Below are 23,667 nucleotides of genomic sequence, written 5' to 3'. Positions count from 1 at the left end.
AGGTGCTCTTCATTCAGCCAACTGTCCTCGAGAATGTTCTGAAGAAAGAGGGTGGGAATATGAGAAGACTGGTCCAAGACGCCCTTCCCCACATCACCCCTACTCCAACTCCCAGGGACACCCATCAACATTTGACATTCCTTCTACCCAGGAAGCGACTTGAGGGCACTGCCTACAGCCTGCTGTGTGAGCCTACACTACCCCAGAGAGGAGCTTAGAAGACCAGTGAGTTCCTTTCCCCCAATAAGGCACACAGCCTATTCTGACTGGTTCTTGGGCTGTCCCTCCACACACGATGGCCAATGGAATTTAAATTTCAGATAAACAACAAATAACTTTTTAGTATAAGTGTGTCTTAAATATTGCACAGGATCCACTTATACTAAATTATCTGGTCTGTGAAAGCCCTGGGCACTGAAGTGGCAAAGAAGGGGCAAAGACCTAAGATAAATAGTCCTTTACAGGGTTCCTCCCATGTGACCACAGAGCTTAGGGTCTACTGCCTTTGTTACTGTTTCCAAGGCCAAGAAGGATCTATTAGGACTTACACATCTACACCAAGGCAGACCACTGTACAAAAGGTTAAATGCGTAGGATGGTTAATAACAATGGCTATCATTAGGTGAACACAACAATATTCTAGCCATCCTATAATCAGTCTCCCATTTAACATTCACAATCTTCTATGAGGGGGGACTGTTACCCCTAATGTACAGAGGAGAAAACCAACATCTAGAGAGATCAGGAAATACTACTACACAGTGGTAGAACCAGGATTTGAATTCTGGGGCGTCTGATTCCAGAGCCCATGATTCTTCCACCCTGCAGAACTCTGCTACCTGCCTCTTCTCTTTCGTTCTCTCCTGCCTCATGTACTGCTACCCTCTTCAGTGTATACGGGCTGATCCCGAACCCCCATGCTTCTGGTCTCTGGGCAGTCTGTTCCCTCTGGCAGGAATGGCCTCCCTTTAGTCCGTCGTTATCCATACTCCAATGTCAGCCTCCTCGGTCTTGGGAAACAGACCTCAATTCCTCTCCTACTGCATTCTACCTGCATGTTGCACATGCTGCTGCCTTATAAGAAAGCTATTTATGTAGAATTTCTATTTTACCTCTGGTTCAGTAAAGGCAGGGACTGTGTCCCACACATCGCTTATCATGGTGCCTGATACCTACTTTGAGTTCAGTAAATATTTGCTGAATGAGTGAATGGATGGATGAATGAATGAATGAATCAAAGGGTGCTGGTGATCTGGAGAGAACCGACTCAGAGTATCTGCCACTATAAATCCACACTGGGGCATGCCAAACCTGAGTGTCAGCCAACGCTGACAGCCCAGAGACTCTGCAGTTCTAAACAGAATGCTGAGCTCAGTTGCCTGGCAGATTTGGGAGAACTCCTGTAACTAATCTGAGGAAGAGAGGCGGGGCAGTATAAGAGAGCAGAATGCAGTCTAAAAGTCAGGAAACCCGAGGCAAAGTCTCAGTTCCCATGCTATGTTACCCTATGACCTTGGATGAGTCATTTTCACTTTGCAGGGCCTCACTTGATAATCTGTAAACTGGGTATAATGGCAGTATTGATCTTACAGGGTTGTTATGAGAATTATAGGAATTAACATATATGAAGCCTTTGGAGCTATGCTGGGACAGTATAAGCAATCAGTACACATTTATCATCATCATCATCATCATTGTCGTCGTCGTCGTCATCATCATCTGTAAGATGGTCAGGAGAGACTGGGTGATCCGCTATCATTTATCCTGAAACAACAGTCACGCGTTTACATATATTTTCCTGTAAATTTCACTTTTCTGGACTAGAATAATGAACATTTTAAGATTATCTTGTCCTTGAAATAATCAATAATGGAAAATTCTGGTCTCCCAAATTTTGATTTTTGATTTGTCAAAGAGCAACAGAGCTTCCTGCTTTGCAAGTCTGACTCATGCTCAGTGTGCTAAGTAGTTAATGCCATGGGTGGCCCCGCTGTCAGAATGGAATCTCAACCAGTGATGAACCACTCCAAGATTGATCAGCAGGCTTTGCAGCTGGGGCTCTTCAAACTGGGTGTGTTGTGTGTCTCTTGTGCTTTGCACATACTCTCTCTCTATATATCTATAACCCCTAAGTGTTTGCTTAATGAAGTACTAGCAATAACTGAACTCCAGAAACCACTGTTACACTGGATTCCTACAATCACGACTGCTCAGAAGCCTGCTCTCCTGACAGCCACAGCATCGCTACCTGGCACCCCAGCCCTGACCATCCAGGGCACACAAGGAGACAAACCACTTCTCCTGAGAAGTGACTCTGGATGAAGGACAACCCGAGATCACTGATGCAGCTTCACTTCTGCTTTCTCAGCTTCCATTTTCCATTAGGCATGACTAAGTGCCAGGCGTTCTGTCTGTCTGGGAAGATAAGAGTCACTGGAATTTTTCATCCTCTTCTCCATGTGCAGCCTTCCTGCTAGTTTGGAGGCTGTGAGGCAGCATCTATTCTTTGGCCCACTCCATTATGACACCCCTTTTCTTCTTCTGATTCTAGTGATTAGTTCGGCCATATTTACTTTCCCTTAAAGGTACTCAGTGCCCGGTCTTTATACTCCCAGAAGAGCTATTTCTGCTCAAGAATACCTTGGGCTTTCTGGGGTGCCAGGATGGCTCAGCTGGTTAAGTGTCTGACTTCGGCTCAAGTCATGATCTCGTGGTTCTTGAATTTGAGCCCCTCATCAGGCTCTATGCTGACAGCTCAGAGCCTGGAGCCTGCTTCAGATTCTGTGTCCCCCTCTCCCTGACCCTCTCCTGCTCATGCTCTGTCTCTCTCAAAAATAAATAAACCTTAGAAAAAACAACAACAACAACAACAAAAGAATACCCTGGGCTTTTCCCATGGCCACAGCATCCCTCAGCCCCAGGTGAGCCGCAAGGAAGGCCAGGCCACACATGGGGTAGGTGGCTGGGGGTGCATGCAGGCATGCTAAGCTCCAGCCCTTGATGTCACTGTACGGCTCCCATGAGCAAGGGAGCAGGAAACAGGCAGAGTAAAGGCAGGAGGTCAGAGGTGTCTTGGGGCACAGCATTCTAATCATGGTACTGTATGGTCTTGTACAACTGCTTCCAGGAAACGAGATGGTAACCTGAACTGCCGAGTCTATGCCCATTGTTGTGCTAAGCGTTTTATACCAATCATTTCATTTAATTCCCAGCATAGTGGTTAAGGCCTACCCTACTCAACCTTAGCTGTATGAGACGGTTCTAAGCGTCCTTCCAAGCTCCGCGTCCCGAGACAGGTCCCCACTGTCATGCCTACCTTCCTGGATACATCTCTGCTTGGCCACCCAACTCTGCACCATCACTGGTGATTTTGCCAGTCTCTGAACAGTGGTAACCGCCCCATTATCTGCTCCTTGTTTCTGCTCACCTGTATAAAGCTGCTACTTCAACAAGTCCTGAGTCTTACTCATTTTCACGGGTGGCCGAGGGATCTGACAACAAACAAGACAGAATCCCATTTCGGAAGAAACAAGGCCTCTGTCATTATTGAGGTGCCCAGAATGGATGGTCCTGACTATTCTTTGCTGCTTCCCTTTTTTTCTAGAACTCATGCCTTAATGCGAAGTGATAGAAACAAGCAGCTTGGCCTCCCTGCCTTGGCTGGACTCCACATCACACATGACAGCCCTGAGCAGCCCTGGCGGCACCTGTCAGAAACCAACACACACATCTGAACAGTCAGGCCTAATTCCCAAGGAGCTGTTTTAACTTGACATCTGAAAATGTATTACATCTAGAAGTATTTTACTGGGTGTGTGTTCAGGGCATATGTGTGCACGTTCTGCAACTGAAGTGTTCTATAAATACCAGATATGGGTTGTACAAAAAAGCATCACGTACAGAGCTTACTTAATTCCATTTAGTAATGTTTTCAATTTGTGTCTGACCTCTGGCAACAGAGATGGAATTTTCTCAACATGAATAAAAAAGTATGCTGAGCTACTTTACGCACAATTTTTTACTTAAAATCCCCGAACTATACAGGAACTTAGTGATCACTGGTTACCAGCCCAGTGCTTTTAGGTGAGGGTACTGAGACCAAGGTGAAGTTTCCTTCCCAAGATCACACATATAATTAATAATAGTGGCCAGAGGAGACCCAGATCTCCTAGCTCCCAGGCCACTCTTTGCATGGTCTTTCCTTACTGTTGCATTTCTTCTTCCAACAGTTCAAAGGCAACTCTGATTCTAGTGCTAAGTGTATGTTTTTACTTTGATACACTATAAGAATCCCAAACTAATTCCCCTCTCTTTTCCTTTCAGCTCTGTAAGGTATCTATTCTTCTGAGGAAGAAAATATATGGCCAGAACTCACAAACAAGAAGGTAGCTGTCCTTAGTGACCAGATTTTTACAATGGCTGGGAGGGATCATCAGAATCCTCGCCTGAGCGCTTAGTAGCTTTCTAACAGTACAACCAAGTTCACTTCCATGACAAAGACGTACTGATCTTCCAGCTTCTCCACTCATGTGCAGTTTCTTCTGGCTTACACGACTGAGACTAGAAAGTAAACCCTAATCCTGTTTTCCACCGAGAAAGCAGGATGGCAGGGTGGATGGGAAGGCGGTGGGGGTCAGTCCTTAAAGCAGACCTCAGAACGGCCAAAGAGCGGAATCAAAAGCAGCCAGGGACACAGATACAGGGCCTATAAAAGATGGTCTGAGGGGTCCTGCGCGAGGGGAGTGAGGAGGCTGAGCTGGGCTGTAAATGCTCTGTGCCTGGTACGGCCTGGTCCGTGCAGGCTGGAAGGGTGGTAAAACAGCTCAGTCGGGATGAGGGCTGTATTAGCAGTAATTGATGGCCAGGCTTTTTAAAGGAGCTTATCATTTCACAGCAACAGATGTTAGGTTTTAACAAATAACATGTTCTCTCTGACCTACGCAATTTGGAGAGGATGCCTGGACGGCAGGCAGATCTGGATTTCTCCCCATCTCCGTTGCTCTCTCTTCTGAAAGGAAAAACAAACCAAATCCCTTGAAGATACTTTTCAAAATGATTCTCTTTGAGAGTTCAAGGATCCAGTAATTCCATGTTATTTATTTGCTTTACTCTTCTCTTCACAGCTCCTATATTTCTAAACCCCTGGAGGGACAGGCACGCTCGCCCACTCAGAGCCCAGGGTATGTGGGTGAGAGGAAGGCTCGGGGACCCCGGCCTTCCCCGGGTCCAGCCTGGCTCTGTTCCTGTCCTCCCAGGGCACTCAGAGGGCCCAAGCCGTGCTGGCTGGGCCAGAAAATTCCCTCTTCTCTCCAGAGGGGAGTTCAGCTCAGATGAGGCTGGGTTTGGGATTTTTTGAAGGGCATTCTTCCTAGGGAACTAGGCAAAATAAAATAATAAAGAAAACCCATGAATCATAGCAGCATTGGAACTGCACGTTCTATCAGGCGCCCCTTCCTGAGCCCAGACCTGGTAGCTTTGCCTGCCTCAGTGCCCTCCCTTGTGCCAATGACTTATCCCGCACAGAGTGGCTCACTTCTGTAGTTGTTCGCCCTTACAAAGGGTATGTAGGGGTGAGCAATCACACCTGGCCACAACCCTTGTTGGTCATCCCCCTACCCTTGGGTGCAGATGGGGGTTCCAGAAATACAGCTACAAACAGGAGGAGGGATGGGGGCCCAGGGAGGTAGAGGGGAGAAGGGAAGGTAGTGGTCCAGGGAGAGGGAAGGCGGCAAAGTCCCCATCAGGGTTTTCTGTAACCCTGATGGGTATCACAGGTCAGGATCCCTCTGGCCAGCAGACCAGGCAAGGGGCTGCAGAGAGAGGCCTGACTCTGCGATGAAATCTGAATAGGAACAAAGCATAATCTGAGCTGCCTTAAGGAGCTACTCACAAGGAAGCAAATGAGTGAGTGATTAATTTCTGGAAAGACCAACACATAACAGGCTGACATTATAACCACTTACACTTCATCAACACCCCTGCCCGAGCTCTCCCCTGGTCCCAAAGAATTCTCAGGCCTCAGGGCTCCTGCAACCACATCGTGCACTAACTACCCTCTTTGAACTGGGGTTTCCACACTGAGCTCGCAGGCATCTGAGGGATCCGAAGGGGCCTCAGAGCCTCAGTAAGGGTGAGGATGGGAAGCAAATCAGGTGGGGACATCTAGTCCCCTTCTCTTGAATCAAGGAGAGGAGATCCATTTTTATTGGGTTTATTTAGAGGACTGATGCCCAAGACTGAACGAAGCGTTTGGCAGCTAATGACAAGTTAGGAGAAAACTGTGTCTTTGGAAATACATAGGTATTAACAGTGAAAAATAACTGAGGAAGTCCAGAATGTACAATTTTTTAAAAGCCCTTGAAAGAGAAAATTATTCTGCAAAGACAACTGGATGACAAATAATAAAAGTATGCACCGTGAAGAACATATGGGGAATTACGGACTGCGTTGGGAGCATTTGGATAGGTTTCTAAATAAGAAAACAACATCTCTCTGACCTTGAGGCAAGAAGGGAAACAACAAATGGTTTTAGGAGGTTCATGAATTACTCCCATGTGTTGACTGAGAAGCTATTTTTTGAAATATTCTTTAAGTGGTTCCATTTATATAACAGATTTTATTTGGGACAAGCCATTGCAGTGGATGGTTTGGGGTTAAATCCTATTCTAAGAAACTACTTAGGCTTCTAGGATCAACCTGATGTTTTGCACAATGAAGCTCACGGAAAACTCACTCTACCTACTCACAGATTTATCAGACTATAAAGGATTATAAAAAAAGTCATCTGATTCATTCATCTAGACAGATCTAAAGCTACATACAAGATACCAACTTAGGTAACTAGTAAGTTAAGTGCTTTGTTTTGTCTTTTTAAGTGATAGTTGGTTTTATGTAGATTAAACAACTGAAGTACGGATTTTTCCAATTTACTAAGCTGGCTGGGCTGGCGCCAAGAAGACACAGCCATAGATGATGATGTGCATACATGGGGCAGCCTAGAATCTAAGAATTTCTGGCCAAGTCATTGAAGTCAGGGGACTGTTTAGTTGGGTGCAATGCTGACTCTGCTATCCTCTGATTAAAAGTCTTTTTCCTTCCAGGGATATTGACATTAATAGTGAACATCGACTGAATGCTCACGACATGCCAGACCCGACGCGGGACAATTCACCTATGCTACCCCATGTGGGAAGCAGAATTCCACGATGGCCCCTGAGATTTCTCACCCCACCCCACCCCCCGCCCCCCGTATAATAATCCCCAGGACTGTGAAAATGGTGGATTTCATTTCTATAATTGGGATTGTTAGGAATCATGAACAGAGGACTTTAAGAAAGGGAGATTAACAGCAGGACTCACCTAATCAAACAAACCCTTTAAATTATCTGAGTCTAGAAGTCAGTGACACCAAAGTCAGAGATTAGAAACAGGAGAATCTGATGCACCTGCTGACTTGATGCTGTGGAGGGCCATATGGCAGGAGCTGGCCTCCAGCTGACAGCCCGTAAGGCAACCGGTACCTCAGTCCTACAACCACAAGGAACTGAACTCTGCCAACAACCTGAATGAGCTTGGAAGAGGCCCTGGGCCTCAGATGAGAAAACAGCTCCAGCAACACCTTGACTTGAGTCATTTGGGACCCTGAAAAGAGACTCAGGAAGGTTGTACCAGACTCCTCATCCATAGAAACTATGAGATAATAATTTGTGCTGTTTTAAGCTGCTAAGTGTGTGGTAATCTGTTAATTAATAATAGAAAACCATACACACCATTTGATACTCATAATCACCCTCTAAAACTAGCTTCCCCATTTGAAAGATAAGGAGACAGACTTCAGGGAGATTATGAATTTGCCTAACGTTACACAGATAGTGAGTGGCGGAGACAGGTTTCAACTCAGCTGTCCTGACTTTAGGGTCAGTGCTCTTAATTGCCACATGCATTTCCTCTCTGTATTTATCTTATTCAAGTGCCAGACCTCTGAGGCAGGGGCTCAGACAAGTGGTAAAGAGAAAGGGGGAACTGTATCTGTTTGCCTGGGAACAGATGTACAGGAAGTCAGAGGCCCTGTGTTGAGCCCTGACCCTACTAGAAGCTAGCTGTGTGCCCTTAGGAAAATCACTTAGTCACTCTGAGCCTAAGTTTCTTTATCTGCATGAAGGACAGTGACGATTTCTACACTGTACCCCTCACAAGGCTACAATGATGATCCTACGAAGGTGCTTGGGGGTGCACTGAAAATGGTGAGGTCCACACACAGGGCAGGCAAAGGTGCCTGGATGTCATGCAGGTATAGCTTTGACTTAAGCTTCCATCCTAAGAAGCTTGAAAAAGAAGAACAAATTAAACTGAAAATAAACAAAGAAATAGTAAAGATAAAAGCATAAATTAATAAAATAAATAGCTTTCTTTGGAAAGGTCAGTAAAACTGATAAACCTCTAGCTAGACTGTTTTCAGAAAAGGGGAGAGAAAAAATAGAGCCTTTCACTATAAGGATGAAGAAGTTCTGTCACTAGAGCCCACAGATACTGAAAGAAAAATGAGGGAATATTTTCAATAATCTCATGCCAATCATTTCAACAACTTAGACAACTTGCTTAAAGAAAACACTACTTGCGGGGCACCTGGGTGGCTTAGTCGGTTGGGTGTCCGACTTTCGCTTAGGTCATGATCTCGCAGTTCGTGGGTTCGAGCCCCGCGTCGGGCTCTGTGCTGACTGCCTGCTCAGAGCCTGGAGCCTGTTTCAATCTGTGACTCCCTCTCTCTCTGACCCTCCCCTGCTCATGCTGTCTCTCTCTCTCTCTCCTAGAAATAAATAAAACATTAAAAAAAAAAAAAGAAAACACTACTTGCTAAAACCAACACAAGAAATAAAATGATGAATATCCTTATATTTAGTGAAGATTTCTTTGAATTTCTTCCCATAAATAAAACTCTATTAAAATAAAAAAAAAATAGTTTCAAACCTACACAAAGTCTTCCAGAAAACAAAGGTGGAAGGAAAAGTTGCCGGTTCATTTTATGAAGCCAGCATGGTGCTTTTATCAAAATCTAACAAGGACAACACAAGAAATTTCAGATCAATATCACTCACGAACGTGTAAAAAATTTTTGATACACTGTTAGCAAATCAAATCTAATAATATAAAAAAGGATAAAATATGACTGAGCAGGCTTATTGATCCCTGGAATGCAAGGTTGGTCCAATATTCAAAAACTAACTAAGGTAATTTATCACTTTAATAGAATAAAGTAAACCATAGAATTACGCCAATAGATACAGAAAAAGCATTCTACAGAATTCAACACTCATGCATGATAAAAGCTCTTAGCAAAGTGGGAATATAAGAGAACTTCTTCAATCTGGTAGCGATATCTATGTAAAACATACCGCTAACATCAACCTTAATGTGGAAACACAAGGCCAGATGTCTGATCTTCCTATTGGACCCAGCCAGTGCAATTAGGTAAGAAAAAGAGATTTAAAACCATAAAAATTACAAAGATTGGAAATAAAAAGAAAAGCAGTAAGAAATGATATGATTGTTTATGTAAAAAATGCTAAGAAAACTACAAAAAAGCTACTAGAGTTTAGTAGTAATTGTGAATTCAGCAATGTTACAGGACACCAGGCCAACACAGAAAAAGTGTTTATAGTCCTATATACTAGCAATAAGGCAAAACTAAAATATAAAAAAACTATCATTTGCTATAAAAGCAAAATCACTAAAAACTATGCAAGACTTCTACACTGAAATCTCAAAACACTTTTCAGAAAAATTAAAGAAGACCTAAATAAAACCCCGTTCATTGACTGAAAGATTCAATATTGCTAAAATGTCAATTTTCCCCTGGTTGATCTATAGATTTAATGCCATCTCAACCAAAATCTCAGTGGTGTTTTTTTTTGAGGGGAAATTGGAGTTGGAATTGGCAAACTAATTCTAAAATGTATGTGGAAATGCAAAGAACCCAGAATAGCCAAAACAATTTTCGAAAAGAACAAAGTTGAAGAATTTACATTTCCGGATTTTAAGAAATATTGGTATTGATATCCAAATAGAAAAACAGACCAATGAAAGAGAACAGAGTATCCAGAAATAGACCCACTCATATATAGTCAATTTATTCTGACAAAAGCATGAAGATGATTCAACAGAGAAAGAAAAGTTTTTTTCAACACACGTTGCTAGACTACCTGGGTGTATATAAACAGTTAACTTCAGCCTTTACCTCATACCATACACAGAAATTAATTTGAGATGAGATGGAGCAGAGACCTAAATATCAAGCCAAAATGAAAGCTGAGAAAAAAATGTAGAAGAATCTCTTCATGACCTTGTGGTAGACAAATAATTAGGAGGCTACGAAAAGCATTAACATAAAAAGAAAACACTAATAAAACAAGTTTCATTAAAAATAAAAATTTTCTGGTCATCGGGGCGCCTGGGTGGCTCAGTCGGTTGAACGTCTGACTTTGGCTCAGGTCATGATCTCCAGGTCTGTGGGTTCGAGCCCTGCATCAGGCTCTGTGCTGACAGCTCAGAGTCTGGAGCCTGCTTCAGTTTCTGTGTTTCCCTCTCTCTCTTCCCCTCCCTTCCTTGTGCTCTGTTTCTCACTGATTCTCAAAAATAAATAAACATTAAAAATTTTTTTTTCTGGTCATCAAAAGACATCATTAAGAAAATGAGAAAGCAAGCCACAAAGATTAGGAGAAAATACTTATAATACATAAATCTGACAAATATATAAGTAACTCTTAAAAACTCAATAATAAAAAGACCAACAACCCAATTAAATATAGGCCAAATTTGAATAGATGCTGCTTAAAGGAAGATATACCAATAAGCACATGAAAAGACGATCAACACCATTAATCATCAGGAAATCAAGATTAAAAATACACAATGAAATCTCATTTCACCCCCTTTGGAAAAGCTAAAATTGAAAAGACTGACAATACCAAGTGTCAGAGAGGATATGGAACCTGGAAGGCTGTATATTGCCAGAGGGAGTGTAAACTGGTATAAAGACTTCATAAAAAATTTGTCAGTTTTCTATAAAATTAATCATACACATACTCCCAATCCCAGTTATTTACTCACAGAATTGAAACCATATGTCTATAAAAAGGCTTATATAATAATGTTTTTAGCAGCTTAATTCCTCAAGTCCCCAAACTGGAAACAACCCAAATATATATATGCAGATGAATGGATTAATAAATTATGATATATTTCTATAATGGAAATTCCTCAGCAGTAAAAAAAGGAATGCCATAACAGATAAATCCAAAATAATTACGCGGAACACAAGAAAAATCCACAAAAGGGTATAATCTGTATTATTCCATTTATATGAAGTATCTAGAAAAGAAAAAACTAAGACATGTTTTAGATAGAAATCAGTTTGTTCTGGGGATGAGGAGACTAATTGGAAAGGACAGAAGGTAACTTTGTCAAAACTCCATCGATAGATAGACTTAAATCTGTCTACTTCATTGCATGTAAATGACACTGTATGCAAATGACACTACAATAAATATCTTTGAAAAGATATATAGCAAAGCCCCTGCCTTCAAAGAACTCACAATTTAACAAAATGAAACAATACAAAGATGTGAAAAATCAAAGAATGACACAAAAGAGATTTCACATCAGTACACCTGGCCCCTGACTTACAATGGTTCCGCTTAACAATTTTTTGACTTTACGACGGTGCAAAAGCAAGATGCATTCAGTAGAAACCATACTTTTGAATTCTGAATTTTGATCTCTTCTCAGGCTAGTGACAGGTAGTAAGATTCCTGTGATGCTGGGCAGAGGCAGTGAGCTGCAGCACCGAGTCCACCCCTCGATCACAAAGGTATGAGCATTCTGTACTTATAGAACTGTGTTGTCTTTCACTTTCAGTACAGTATTCAGTAAATTATGTGATATAGTCAATACTTTATTATGAAATAAGCTTTGTGTTTGATGATCTTGCCCAACTGTGGCTAATGTAAGCGTCCTGAGCACACTGAAGGGCTGGGCTAAGTTAGGATGTCGCGTAGGTTAGGTGTAGTAAATGCATTTTCTATTTACAAGTGATATTTTCAACTATAACGATGGGTTTATAGGGACATGACCCTTTCATAAGTTGAGGAAGATCTGTACACGACCAACAGTCAACTGAGACTAGGAAGACGGGAAGAAGCTGCCTGTACATTAGCACGGACGGGAGAACCACAGGAAAGAACACTGAAGGATCTGAAGGGGCAGGAAGACGGAGGGAGGAAGGAGTGAGCAGAGGCACCTAGGGACAAAGCAGAAGCTAAACACAGGAGTCTTTCATATGTCCACTCACTGACCCTTCATATCAGGTCCATCCAATAGGGAGGAGTACAGTCTTATTTTACAGGATGAAGTTCAGAAAGATTAATGGCCCTGCCCAAGGCCACAGAGCTTATTCGATTAGAACTTGTGATAGGAGCTGGGCATGCATGACCCCAAAGCCTCTGCTCGGTCATTAGAGGGCATGTTTCTTGTGAGGACAGAATTTGCCAGACAGCCATGCGCAAGAAGCACATGTCGTAGGAAAAGCTCGGGTCCATGCCAAAAAGCGTCCTTTCTGAGTTCACATGTTTAGAACTTTGCTCTACAGGAGGGAATAAACAGCTGACTCCGCTCAGAGGGTTCTACTGCTGTTCATAAACCGTGAGAGTGTTTATGTCATGGGCAGAGTTCTCCAAGTGAATTATAGCCTTTTACGCACTGAGCACATACAATATTTTCAGAGGATAAAGAAACAGGGCGTCGAAGGAATGCTGCAGTTGACCTTTCTCTCTTTCTGTCCTTTCTCTCCAACTTTCTCCACCAATCTTAGGCCTATCCTGCAGGAGAATTCTCTGATTGTGTTTATCCATTACCTGCCTCTGTGACACAACCCAGGAAAGTTACTCACTTCAATTTAAGAAGAGAACTTGTAAACTATTTCTTCCTCCTAGCATGAGCGGCTGGCTTTCTCTTTTATTACATTTAAAATGAATCCATCTTCACTACAGTAGAAAGCAGATTTTTTTTTTTAACATTACTTCAGATGTTTTCTTCAGACTGGTGTTAACGTAAAGCAAATGTCTCTTGCATCTCTGAACCGATCTGTTAAGATAAACAGGCTTCACTTACGATATTCCTATACTGAAATCACAGGCTTGTGCTCTGCAACGCCTTAAAGACTCAATTCATGCTAAAATGTCTAGTTAAGACACACACACACACACACACACACTCTCACACACACACACACACACACACACACACAGCTTTGCCATGGAAACCACAAGGACACGTCTGGTTCAGACTCCGTAGCGCACACCACAAATAACAGCCCATCTTCTAAGGGCAGCTTTTTTATATACACAGGGAAAGCCCAGACAACTAAACAATCACAATACCTCAAACATAAAACTCACTTTTTAATCCCTTTCTTCAAGTCTATTTCAAGATCCCAAAGTCTCCATGATTGTTCTCAGGTACATTTGAGTATGTTTGTTGTTTTCCTTAAACAGAATTTCAGACTTGTACATCATGGATAAAAAGGGAAAATACAGGGAGAGAGGGCACCCTAAAGTTTCAGATAACAATTCTAGATTCCATATATGAGTCTGGGAAGGTGTGTGTTTTTACAGAAAACGGCCCTGTCATTATTTAACAGAGCCCAATCCTGATTAGGCGGCGGCTTTTTACTACAGAAAGTACAGGAGATGCCAGCAGGTACCCGGGGAGGATGTCGGGGAGCGGGGGCAAGAGTGACAAGTCCTAGTAATCGAGAACATTCTAGGTCTGGAAGGCCAGGTTTCGTCAGTACTTAAAACTGTCAGAAGTCTGGAATGATAAAGGCTTTGACCTCTCCTGCTGGGCTACAAATTCCATGAAGATGTGGACAACTTCCAATGTGTTTAACACTGTGTCCCCGGTATGGAGCTCATTGCCTGGAACATGGGAGATGTTCAATAAACACTGAACGAGTGAATGAAAAGGATGCTTAATACATATTCTTCATTTGTGTGATTCTATGAATTTCAGCACAGGTACGATCATATGGTTCAGAGTGAGTGATGAAGGTAATAACCACCTGCCACTCTAACCACGGATTTATTTTCGGAAACTATGATTTCGATCCACTGTTGCTTCAGTCTAGGAGGTCATGGTTCAAGAAGACTGGGGTTCCAGATACTAACGCCTTACCCACAAGGAACACCCAACATACTTCTACATTTACGTATTCCATACGACTTGAGAATGCTTTCCACAGATAGGTGCATGTGCAGTACTTAAATCTCCAAACTCTAGCTAACTTCAACCTCTATCGAATTTCCACTACTTCCACCCCTATGGACTGACTGTAAGAGTTCTAAGCTATTTGTGTAGCCATTTATTCAGCTGAGGAACACACAGGCCCTATTTTGGGCAATGGCTGTCGAGACGCAATGAGGTATATAATCACCTTGTTCCTTCAGAGGCATTACAGTTCCACGTGAAAAACTCAGTACTGGATCCATGTATTCACTACAGAAATCCTATTTGTTTACTGTCAGGTGAAATTTTCCATTAAAAAAAAAAAGTATGAAAGTAGTTGTTAATATTTTCATCACTGACATCATTTATCCACTACTCTAATTCCTATCTAGTACTTTTTCTTCAATCTAAATAGACAGGGAGATTTCAGAAACATCCTGGAACCCATTGAAAAAAGAAAAACAATCTATCTGATGAGGCTAGATAAGGGGTTGGCAAACTTCTTCTGTAAAGGGCCAAATGGCAAATACTTTTTTCTTCACAACTGATCTGTTGCAATTTCTCACTCTGCCATGTTGGCAAGAAAACAGCCATGCAAAATAAGTAAAGAAATGGGCGTGGCAATGTTTCAATAAAACTTTATTTACAGAAACAGGCACAGGATGGGATTTAGCCTGTAGGCAGTAGTTTGCCAACCCCTGGACTAGATAAACAAACTGCTCCTATTTACAGGAAATAGTAACGGATTCACTTACTTTGCTCTTTTGGCCATCTCGTTTCCATCCCATCTGGGGCTATATGGGTAATTTTTTTGGGCCTGGGAATAAAGCTGTCCACTGTTGGTAAAGTGATAGACGGACTGGAATGTGAGAGTCGGCTGGTCTCGAGGGAAAAACAGGGGCAGGTCGACTGCAAAGACAAAGGAAAGGAAAAAAGTTATGGTTTCAATGTATGGGTTAAACTTGAACGTTGGGTACAAGACTCTTTCTGAACTACAAACACCGTAGGAGGTTTAGGTAAAACATATGAAGAGAGGGACCAAGAAATACCAAGGTGCCTTCCCTGCCTTCAAGGAGTTTACGATCTAGGCACATGAATGAAAATCACACATAAATAAACTTAACCAATATGAGGCATGACGTGTGGGAGCTGCTATGAAATGGTCACAGGAGCTGGGCACTGCCAACCATGTGAATTCCTCCTATGGCGCTTACCTCGTCCAGTATTCCATGGAGGAGTTAGTGGATTATTTTTTTTAAAGTCTCTGTGAAATCATAAACTCTTCAAAGGTTGTGCAGTATCTTCCTCATCTAGAATTTGATGGAGGGGGTGGGACAGAGGCTGTCCTTAAAAAGTGGATTTGGAGTGGGGAGAAGGAGGGGCAGGTGATAATCTTTCTATTTTATAGGATATGGCCACTGGACTACCAGAAAAAATAAAGTTACCACTTTACTTCCAATCAAGCTGTGAATTCTGCTGCTCAGCAGTTTGAAACATTTCCAGATGTGTTACCACATATAGTTCCTACATCAGTGGGGGCTCCTTAATGGAAAGCAACAGGGACTAATCTGAACACTGCTTATGTCTACTGAGTGTTGCCTGATTCCAGTGTTTGCTGCTAACGAGCATTGTGCGCTTTGTCTGTTCATTTTAGGGTCCTTTAACTCCATTTTTAAAAATAAGAGGACTCCTTTTCAGTTTGAGGCAAAGTGACATTATAACCACAGACTGTATCAGCCGCACATTCCTCAAGGCATATAATGTGTATCTGTATGAGTGTTATCACTTCTAGGGCAAAGAACAGACAGGGACATTAACTTATGAAAATACAATGCTGAGAAACAATGTATTTAGCATTTCCTAGCTTTACAGGGTACTTTTATATACTTTATCTAATTTGATAGTTATAATTCCATGAAGCAGACATTATCTTTACCACATGCATTTAGCAGACAAACTTGAGATTCCAAGAGGTTTAACAACTTGCTCGTGCCCCCACTGGGTGGAGGCAGGGCTCAAATCTGGTCCCCTGGTGTAAATCCTGAGCTCTTTCTGCTGGGCCCCACTGCCTCCTGCTCTTAATGATACTGGCGCAAACTGCTCACAACACATTCATTGTGTCGTGGTTACAATTCTCTAAAGTCTCTACTGTGAGGAATGTATGCGATTCATCTCTTTGGCGACGTGAGGCAAAAACGTGAAAAGAAAACACACACTCGGTAGTTACACATCTGTAACCGTGCTGGGGTAGGGTGACATTTGACTTGGGCTAGGCCCTCTAAGCATCCAAAATGGTTTCAGGAAGGGAAAGTCAGGTCTGTAGCAAACTTTTTAAAAAATCCAGAAAACAAGAAACAACAACAAAAAAAACCTGTCCAGTGTTTTAGACCACTTCATATATTTGACTCTGACTCAGGGCTGCAGGGGGTTTCTGCATATGAATCACCATAACCCAAGAAAAGTGGCAAGACTTTGAATGTCCACTCGTTAGTCACATTTTCCATGGGCCTCGGTGTGGTGCCAGCACATGCCTGTTTGTGCCAAAGCAGAGATTTAGTAACATATAGGAAACAATGAAAAATAGGAAAAACTATAACTCAAATTATAAATCATTCGATTCAGAAAGCCCTCTGGAGTCCCTTTACAAAGCAGGATTAGCAACATCTTCAGTCATTCTGAATAAATATTGCTTTCTAAAATTAAGTTTATATCTTTTCTGATTACTCATTTCATCTCCTCTAATTTTAGAAAGCATGCCTATTTACACATAGTTTAATTTGGCTTCCATTGTTTATATTACATACACGTTTCCAAGTATAAAATGAGATTCACATTAACCCCCAAAGCAAGCATCAATAGCCCCGGTGAAAAGCATTTAACATGGGTGAACTTCCCTTTAAAAATGCACTAATTTTGAATAACAGAATTCAATGGCAATAATTTACCAATTTAAAGTAAGTACAGTCAGATTTGGTATCAAAGTAATACAGAGAATACCACAGGCTTTAGGACTGTCAAGCTATCAGCTTTTCTGGGCTTCAGAATACGTTACATTTTTTGTTCCTGTTATTTTGTTTGGTAGAAAATGAGTTGCTGGTATTCTGACATGCTGAAAAATGATTTTCCTACCCAGTTCTGAACCATCCACTTTGACCCCCTAAAAGCCCAATTAAGATCAGAAACAATTCAAAATGTGAATGTAAATTTATTTCCCCAGGCAAGTAAACTGTTCTGATTAAAGAAAAAAAAAATTGCCAGCCAGCTATATGCTAAAATGTACTGTGATCCCAGAAAAAAACAACACTGATTGCATGATTATTTCTCTATGGAATTTTTTTCTAAAAAAGTACAGTTGAAGCCAATATTAAAATTTAAACACAGCAGCTAGATGATCAGTGAAGCAGGAATGGTCACAGCACTTGAGAAATAAAATTGATAATCCACATGTGAGAAAATAAAATTCACAAAATATAATTATCTTGCTCAATCTGACTAAACTGTACCCTGCTTGTATCGGTCAGGAGTCAATAAAAGGACGGATTCTTTGAAAATGTTTTATGCATAGGAAGGAGTTAATAACTAAAATATTTATGAGAAATACTTTGCATTTTTCTTGTAAGAATGTTTTGAATGGTAGAAATTAGTCAGAATTTTTAAAAAGTTTGTTTTCCTTATCTCCAAATATTTTTGTCACTTAACACTTGCGTATAGGCTAACTCATGATTTTAAAAAAGATTTTATGTTTAAATAAACCTCACACCCAACGAGAGGCTTGAACTCACAACCCTGAGATCAAGAGTCACATGCCCTACTGACTGAGCCAGGCAGGCACCCCTCACTCATGATTTTCTGACGCAGAGTAAAAGACTGACTTTTTAAGGCCTTCAAACAGCTAACCTGCTCTGAAGGTACTTCCAGGGCGCTACGCAGTTTGGGCTCATACTAGCTATATCCAAATTGAATATTTTAACCTCTGGCTTCCTTTGAACCCAACGCACCTACTGGCTCAAGTTTGAGTCCCAGGGCAGAACCACTCCATTTGGTTCAGTTACTCACCATCAGTATTAGTTTGATGATTGCTGCCTATTGCTTTCTGCCTGTATACAGAGACTGGATTTTGGTCACCTCTCTATCCATGGAAGGGATGACCCTCGCTTGTTCAGTATCATTTCAATAATCACCTTCCAGAGCATTACTTTCTTCAAGAACTTGTTGAAACAAGTCACTGCTAAACACTTCCAATTCGGTACAACCTAGGCATTCACAGGGCACCCCCTGCCACAGCACAGTAAGGCACCATGAGGCGCTGTACCAGTTGCTTCATGCTGGATCATCGCTGCCATGATGAGCTCCACTGGGCACAGCCCAGAGCTAGTGGTGCTCTCCGAGCACCCGGCAGCCATGAGGCTTGGAGAGGGAGCTGAATATGCACCAGCAAACTTTGCTGCCTCTCTTCAAACCATGCTGGGGTTCAGATGGGACAGATGCAGTTTCACTTTGTCTAGCAAACAAGGGTAAGTGTCCCCAAATGCTCACACATAAGACGAATTCACTAGAGTTGGATCTAAATTCCTAAGATTCTCTAGAAATCTGTCACTTCTCCAAAGACCTCAATGATGGAAGAATGACCCTGAATGGCCAAAGCGATGCCACACTATGTATATGATCCATAGGACAGCTGCCAGATACTCAGAACATTTCCAGCATAGTTCTAACAAGTTTGACTATATGGCTTTCCAGATAAAAAGTCTAATTACGGCAAGATTAGGACAAGGTATATTAACAGCAAGTAATGATAACTAGCAGTCTGGCACAAAGGAGGGAGAGAGAATAATAAACATAAGCGGACTTAGGAAATCAAAAATAATCCCAGCCCGGGGCCATTCAGTGTAGAACAAAAAGCCAAATCATCCCTCAAGCTATTACCATACTGTAAGTGATATTCACTCCCCATCCTGGTAACCTGGCAGACACTCCCGGGTCCCTACCAACAGCCATTCTCCACGGGCAGAGCCCTCCTCATAGTCCAGAGTCCAGAAGTGCTGGGTATTTGCTCTCTCAGCCTTCCATGAGACCAAGGCGTAGAAATGTGACTCAGTCCTGCCAATGAGACTCGAGGGGAAGTCAGCAAGGGGTCTTCTGAGAAGTATTTTCCTTTCTGAGTAAAGACACGTGTAAGGAGAAGCTTCCATTTCATTCGTGTCTACATCTTATCATGTGAGATCTTGAGGCTTGGAGCTGTGCACTCACCTTGTGACCATAAGGGGAAAGTCAGCCTGGCAACACTGAGCTGTTGAATTCATCAGCCCTGGAATGTCCAGCTCTGGATTCCTTGCTATGTGAGACCGTTACAAGTCCTAACGGCTTAAACTTCTTTGAATCAGGTCTCCTCAGACTTGCACTCAAAGGCATCTAAAGAAATGTTATTTCTTGCAGCTTCTGTTCAAGAAGGCAGGCTAATTGAATAACCAAGCATGGTTGAAAACATTCAAGGCACATAAATAGGAAAGTTTTAGTTGTCAGGAAAATTCAGTTATGTGGGACAGTTCAATCCTTGAAAATGCCAAACAAATGAGGGGTTAACCATAATTGCTTCTCTGGAAGTCACATCATCAGATATTTTCATCCTTATTCACAAGTCAGCCATTACTTCATTTCTCCAAACCTTCCCAACGCTGTAGTGCTGTGTTCTTGGGTTAGTAGGGGAGATAGTCATGCCTTGGCTTCCCGGTGGTTACAGTCACGTTTCCATTTTCAGTCCTCAGCAGACTCTCCAGTTCCTAGAAGCTTTATTAGCAGAGTTTTGTTTTGTTTTGTTTGTTTGTTTTTTATTAGCAGAGTTTTAACCCCACGTTGACTTGCTGTAAACTCCCCCTCCAGCGATGACTCCATTTGAGGTCAACTCGTCCTAAAAGCAGTCTGTTCACATCTCATTCTCAGGCTGCCGCCACGGTAAGCACACTAACCACATAGGGAAGGCTGCCATTTATTAACTGACCACCCCTTACTTATACTATCTTACTACCTACACACTAAAACCCTGAGACACATGGATTCCAACCACTAGAAAGTGAAACACCACATATCCAAAGTACTTGCCTCTGAGAAATATAAAAGAAAAGTTTTCCAATTCAGAAGCATCCCCCTACTCAAGGCATTAAAAATCGAATGGTATCTCCTTTTGCCATCCTTGCCTTACATTTAACTGACAGGGGGGGCTAAATATCAACGAGATTTTGTTGAACGGCCTTCAAATTTTCATTTGTGAGATTTGATCAGGTAGACAGATTACTTGCGGGGTTTTACTATTACCAAAATAAAGCCTGAAGATGCTTGAATTTTGCTGTGAATTCTAAACATCCTAAGATGGTGGGGGATGGTGTGGTATGGTGAAAACAGCACAGCCGTTGAAGTCTATAAAAACGGGTTTAATTCCTAGCCCCACCATTTATTAGTGGTGAGGCCATAGGCAAAATATTTTAGCTCTATAAATCCTGATGTTCTCATCTGCAAAATGAGGATACTTCTTAGCTCAGCACTGCTGACAGGACTGGACAAAAACAGAGCAGGTAATAAATAAATATGAATTCCCTTCCCCTTCCCTCTTTGTTCTGTTTTCAATCTGCTTTATACACTGTCCCGTATATGTGAAATTTCTAACTGTAGCAAAAATGTTCACAGTGCTTAAGCTTTAACTATTTTGATGGGACTTTCTAAACTTTCTATGTGCCTTCAAATCTCAGTATATAGTATACTGGAAATTGTTTCGCCTTTTCTTGATGACAGAAAACACAAAAAAACCATTACACATGACGGCCTTCAGTGTTAAGAAAGACTTAGCTTGCCCATTCCCAATGCCTCCTACATAAGGGCCACGCCTCCTAAACTGTCCACTGGTAAGAGGTGATGTGCTCTTAAAGCAGCACACTGAGGGCCCCAGGACTACTGGGCTATGACATGCTGTTTGCCTCTTGATGACAAACTTTCTCTACTTTGTTTCCTTTTTCCTCCTTTGCCACTTCTCATCAAGGCCAACTCTTAATGCCCTCTCTCTTTCTTCTCTCTTCTTTTTGTCTACTTCATTCCACATGTGTGTCAGCCTCTGAAAAGTCGGGTCCAGCTGACTATCCGTCTTGAGACCAGAACTCGGGGCAGGGGCTGCACTAACGGGAGGCGATGTGGTGTGGAGCCCCAGGGTGCCTTCCTCCAGCACTGCTCCGTGAGCAACTCCTCCTCCTTTTATTTCTGTGTGTCTGTTTCCCTCCAGGTTTACAGCGGTCCCGGATAGCTGGAGTTACAGGAAACCTGGTCTCCGCTTATATTTTGTTTAGCATTTGCTTTTGAGGTACTTTATAGATACAGATACAGATATAGATACAGATGAATCATTCCAACACCCAGTGAGACAGTCACATAAAACTGTAAGAAGAACCTCAAGATGAAAGGGATGTCATAGCACTGGCCGTTGAAGAGCCGGGCTCTCTCACCTGCCCACACAGACGAGCCCAGACGTAAGAGAGTAGGCTTCTCCTCCCATGAGATCAGATCGGAACTGGAAGTCAGCATCGGCGTCGCCATGGAATCAACAGTGTGCAGCTACGTGAGCCCTACCTCAGACCTCTCATTTTCGAAAATGCACCTTACATGATTCTGATAGGTCCCCCCAGGACGGAATCGCTCAGACTGTGAGCTCCTGATCCCTGATGCGGGCCAGGGATTAGTTAGCTCAGCATTCCTAGTATTTGGAATAGTTTGTGACACAGGAGAGACTCTTAGTAGATGCTTGTTGAACTAAAGGAAGGGGGCATGTGAGGGAGCTGCAAAATAAAACCTCAAGGAGATCCCATTTCATACCCATTAGATGGATGAAAATTTTAAAACCCAGCAATGCTCAAGTGTTGTCAGGGTGGGGGGAATTCTCATTCACTGATGAGCATGTAAATTTCTATAATTTCTTGTACAATCAAAGTGAAGATGTACATACCTCAAAACTCAGCAATTCCACTCCTCAAATACTACTATCACATGTGCATAAGAAGGCACATTAGGTGAAAGTCTGCAATAGTATTCTTTGTGATAACAAAAACTGGAAACATCTGAAGTGTCCACCAACATAAGATTAGATCGACACATTATTGTATGTTCTTCAATGGAATATGCTCTAGCATTTATATTCAATTCAAAAAAGTATTTCCTTGGGGGCGCCTGGGTGGCTTCAGCATCTGACTTCGGCTCAGGTCATGATCTCGCGGTTTGTAAGTTTGAGCCCTGCGTCTGGCTCTGTGCTGACCAAGCTCAGAGCCTGGAGCCTGCTTCGGAGTCTGCATCTCCCTCTCTCTCTGCCCCTCCCTGCTTGCACTCTGTCTCTGTTTGTCTCTCTCTGTCTCTCTTTCTCTCTCTCTCAGAAATGAACATTAAAAAAACAAAAGCATTTCCTCAGGACTGGCTCCTTGTTTGATCCCTCAAGTAGCTCTTGCTTCTGTGACATTGTCCAAGTCCCACCTTCTTGCAGGAAGCCCTTCTTGCCTACTCCATCCCTCAGTGATTTCTCCATCCTCCATGGCCATGTAATCCAGTTGTAGCTGGATTGTTAATAATTCAGTGTACTTGTTATTTAATATCCTCCACATGTGTAACACTGGGCTGGACACAATAGTTAGTTGATATATAACCAGTGACTGGCATAGATCATAAAAGTGAGGAAATGTTGATTGCACTAGATGTATAAAAAGGGAACATGTTTTTATGAGATGCAGAAAGAAATCAAGCAGCAAGGAACACCAAAAGCAGCATTTAATACTGCTTTAACTTTTTTTTCAATTTTTTAAAATGTTTATTTAATTTTGAGAGAGAGAGAGAGAGAAGAGGGGAGGGGCCGGGGGGAGGGTGCGGCACAGAGTATGTGAAGCAGGCTCTGCGCTGATAGCAGGGAGCCTGATGTGGGGCTTAAACTCAAGAACTGCAACTGAGCCACCCAGGCGTCCCTATTTTAACTTCTATTTTTAAAAGAACTTAGTCACAATAAATAAATTCCTGGCCTGGGAGGATTAAAAATGAAACCTGGCTAACTTAGGGAAGAATATGATGAAAAGAATCCTTAAATAAGTTAAAATGTATTCAAATACAAAGGTGCTGGCACTTAAAACCTAAGCAACGTCTTTGAAGATATTTTAATTTTAAAGAATTTTAATTTTAAAATTAATTTTAAAGAAATTTTTAAACTTTTTAATGTTTATTTTTGAGAGAGAGAGAGAGAGAGAGAGAGAGTGAGTGCGTGTGCAAGAGAGGGAGGGTCAGAGAGAGAGGGAGACACAAAATCCTGATGCGGGGCTTGAATTCATAAACCGTGAGCATGACTGAGCTGAAGTTGGACGCTTAACTGACTGAGCC

The 23,667-nt window shown here is 42.2% G+C and overlaps 1 protein-coding gene across 5 annotated transcripts in view; it reads right to left on the bottom strand.

The window, feature by feature from the left end:
- Positions 1 to 23,667, bottom strand: part of BABAM2 (BRISC and BRCA1 A complex member 2) — a 401,061-nt gene that overhangs the window by 18,895 nt on the left and 358,499 nt on the right. For 2 of the 5 annotated variants that reach the window (XM_039238505.1, XM_039238509.1), the window contains exon 11: positions 15,033 to 15,186. In XM_039238505.1, the coding sequence (XP_039094436.1) occupies positions 15,033 to 15,186 (154 nt within the window). Of the gene's footprint in view, positions 1 to 3,427; positions 3,492 to 12,967; positions 13,138 to 14,490; positions 14,570 to 15,032; positions 15,187 to 23,667 lie in introns of those variants that run through there. The other 3 variants (XM_039238507.1, XM_039238504.1, XM_039238506.1) reach the window with 3 other exon arrangements.

Source organism: Hyaena hyaena, unplaced genomic scaffold (genome assembly GCF_003009895.1).
Source record: "Hyaena hyaena isolate Hyena2069 unplaced genomic scaffold, ASM300989v1 scaffold_140, whole genome shotgun sequence".
NCBI classification, from domain to species: Eukaryota; Metazoa; Chordata; class Mammalia; order Carnivora; family Hyaenidae; genus Hyaena; species Hyaena hyaena.
This window is presented reverse-complemented; position numbering and strand designations above follow the sequence as displayed.